Raw genomic sequence first — 3,534 nt, 5'->3', positions numbered from 1 at the left:
TATTAATATTTTCTATTAAATAAATAGAAAATATTACTTAAATATAAATAAAACAATAATGATTTTATAACTGTATGAAATAATATTTATGAATAATTTTATGATTAAAATGAATGCAAATATTATTAATTAAAATGTTAAGAGCATTATATACAATATAAAAAATGCAATTCTATTAATAAAAATTGCAATTAGATACATTATTTTCTCGAGAAAATTTGTTATTTGCTGAAATCAATATTTTTAAATGTCTCTTCTAAATTAGTATATATTAAAAAAAACAATGAATTTTTAAATAAGCTTTAATTTAAAAAAAGGAATATGTATGAATTTAGTTAAGCTGATAAAATTTGACATATTCAAAACTTTCAGATCTTCCAAGAGAAATGACGTATTTTAAAATAAATCAGAATTAAGAGTAAAAAAATATTATGCAAAATAAAAATATTTTATTGTTTAGTAAAGCTATATGTATTAATTACATTTCTATTAATTCCTTGAAATGATAAACACTCTGACTAAACAAAGCACAATTCAGACTCTTTGCGATCTACCTTGAATTTAACCATGATACACGCGTAAACTGCAGTCTTGGCACTTGTACACACAGATTATCCGACACTACGTAGATTTCCTTACTCTAGAAGCGTTTTTTCAGCTTTTCTCACCACCGCACTTTAAGGGAAGTCGCGCCTAACCGGAGCTTGTCGTATGTGATTTAACGGTAGCTTTTCGTGTAATTCATCGCGCGCACCATACTGACATTCGTCGGCCCGCAGCCTCTTTGACAAGCAAGCACGTCTCGCCAATACTAACACAAAAAATGTTCAGTCTTGTATGAAGGCTCCGCTTATATAGACTCCGAGAAGACAGTTGGTGGAGTTGTCGACTGAAGTTGCCGGGTGAATCGTGGAAAGGAGACCCGGGAAGAGGAGAGAGTGAGTGCGCCTAAGGGTACAGAGGGAAGAGAGAGGAATAGAGAGAGAGAGAGAGAGAGAGAGAGAGAGAGAGAGAAAGAGAGAAAGAGGACATACAGAAAGATGATGTGGGGAAGAGCGCGAGAAGAGGCAGCCCTCCTCATACACCGTTTAAAAATTCTCTTTGTAGAGAAAGTAGGCTAGCCTTGCCTCGCCGAAGAAGACGAAGATGCGTCGTCGTACATGTAATCTCCGGTCCCAAGTGACTATAACATCCGTTGCGTGAAACTGGTTATAAATCTTTCCGCACAGAAAATGGTTCGGAAGGGTTGGTCAATCGAATCCTTCACCCTGTACTCGACAATAAGATATGAATTATTGATAACGCGTCTACTCGCGTCTGGCAGAGACTGAAAAAGTGCAGTAAGACTATGATTTGCATAAAAATTGCAAGAGAAATTTATGTTAAATTATCTGTATATTTTATGTAAAAAAACATTTATTTTGACAGGTCCAGCTGATATTGGCCAATAATTAAACGCCAACAGATATACGCAGCGTTTGAAATTCATTACGATTCTGGTATTAATCAGCCGCGCTTAATTTAAGGATTGATCAAGAATCAGAAATACATGATCGTTAAGTCTTGAAGGATGTCCATCAAGAGAGTTGCAATGCATGCATAAGAAATCTTACGCAACGCAATGTAATTATTGTAAATTGATGTAATCTTCAATCGTACTAATTAATTATCGCAATATGATATCGGTGTGCTTTAATGCAGTACAGATTGCTCTTTACTTTAAATAAGACCTGTCTTTCATTAGAAATGTCATATGTATTGCTTATATCTTTATGGAATTAGTTTATAAAGAAAAACAACCATTAAGTAATTATAAGTGCTCAAAAGCGAAAAGAGTTTATTAATAATGAAGTTAAAAATGAAGTTAATATTAAAATTATTATTGTATTTTTGTAACCTTTTTGATATTTACATAAATAATTTATATAAATAATGTGTTATGCAACTGATTGGCTTCTTAATAATTTATAAATAATTTAAATTGTAATTTAAAATTGTAGAAACTGGGAAGCAACATTTAAAGATTTATCACAGAGAAAAGTTTAATCGTTTTCATTAGTTTGATAAATGCATTGGTTCGATAGAAAAAGCACATCTTCAAAATAAAAAAGAAACAACCAAATATCTATATATTTTTATATATTGTATTATATTTAAATGCCTACATATTATATATATAAGTGCTTTTATGTTTACAGAATACTGTTAGAATATTTTAAAACTTTTAATCACGCTCAAGATTTTATTCTAATGTAAAATAAGAAGATGGGAAGTAGCAGTTTACGTACTCGTGCATATCAAATGTACACTGACATATAATATATACACACACACACACACACACACACACACACACACACACACACACACACACACACACACATGCTCTGCCCTATTGAGATCCATTACGTTGTCATCAATAATTTAGCAGAAAAGTGCCGCCCCATGATTTGGCTTTGCTTGTCTGTCGCCAGTACCATCTATCGCTAACGTTGCCGCAAAAATCTCGAAATAACGAGAGACCCGCAAATAAAATTGTTTCGTCCAAAAGTCTGTGTAGCACAGAGGAGCGGTGAAGGTAACTAGTTGCGGTACGCGCTGGAATTAATTGTCCAACGACACACCGTCCATTGGAATTTTTTTCAACTCCTCTTTATTCACCGATTTCTGTGGCTTGAGTTTCTACCACATTGTTAAAGCGACCACCAGTGTATCATCATCATAGGAATTTATTCTAAAACTTTCAAGCTTATTTTTTTTTATGTAGACATATTTATAGTATATTAATTAAATCGTTTTATTACGCTGCTCCATAAATATTGTATTTAATTAACTTTAATATAATATTAATTTGTACTAAATATATATAATATTAATATCGTACTATATTGTCAATATTTCTTAATGTAATTTAACGTTAATAATCGATTTAGGACAATATTATATTGTTGTTTACAATATATATGTTACTTCGGTAAAATATATTAAATATTTTTTGTAATTTTATACCTTAATGTAACACATTTTAACTATTATTAGTTTAACTATTATTAGTTTAGTTATGATTATTATAAATTACGATAATTAATTGTAAAGTGAATTTGGATTACGCTACCTAAATTTATGAATTTGACATTTATACACATACTATACAAGATATATAAAATGATTTTGTTGCATACCTTCATTTCCGATTATTGCGATTCATCATTCAATGAGATATTTTAATCTGAATATATAGTCATCAGAATATATAGTCAAAATAACAGATATTTCTTATTTAATATATTTAATTCTTTGGAAAACCATAACTTGTGACAATGTCAGAGAAATTGGTAATGTTAACTTTGTCTTTAATCTCATCTTTTATGTGCTTGGCTGACATTTATATCATACATAATGTGCGCACTCACAGAGAATTTTCTGATCTTAAACTATTAAATTTGTATTACTAAAGTTATAGTTCCATACATTACACCCGTTTTTCCTTTAACATAAGTTCTTGTGTGTATTTTGTAAAATAAAGGATATATT

The 3,534-nt window shown here is 30.5% G+C and overlaps 1 protein-coding gene across 1 annotated transcript in view; it reads right to left on the bottom strand.

Annotated features, from left to right (window-relative positions):
* LOC108694819 (methyl-CpG-binding domain protein 6-like) overlaps positions 1-635 on the bottom strand; it is a 7,843-nt gene extending 7,208 nt beyond the window's left edge. The window contains exon 1 of the mRNA XM_018204493.1: positions 555-635. Coding sequence (XP_018059982.1) covers positions 555-569 — 15 coding nt within the window. The 5' untranslated portion in view covers positions 570-635. The remainder of the gene's footprint in view (positions 1-554) is intronic.
* Between the last annotated feature and the right edge of the window lie 2,899 nt (positions 636-3,534).

The sequence above is a fragment of the Atta colombica genome, unplaced genomic scaffold (genome assembly GCF_001594045.1).
Source record: "Atta colombica isolate Treedump-2 unplaced genomic scaffold, Acol1.0 scaffold125, whole genome shotgun sequence".
In the NCBI taxonomy this organism is placed as follows: domain Eukaryota; kingdom Metazoa; phylum Arthropoda; class Insecta; order Hymenoptera; family Formicidae; genus Atta; species Atta colombica.
This window is presented reverse-complemented; position numbering and strand designations above follow the sequence as displayed.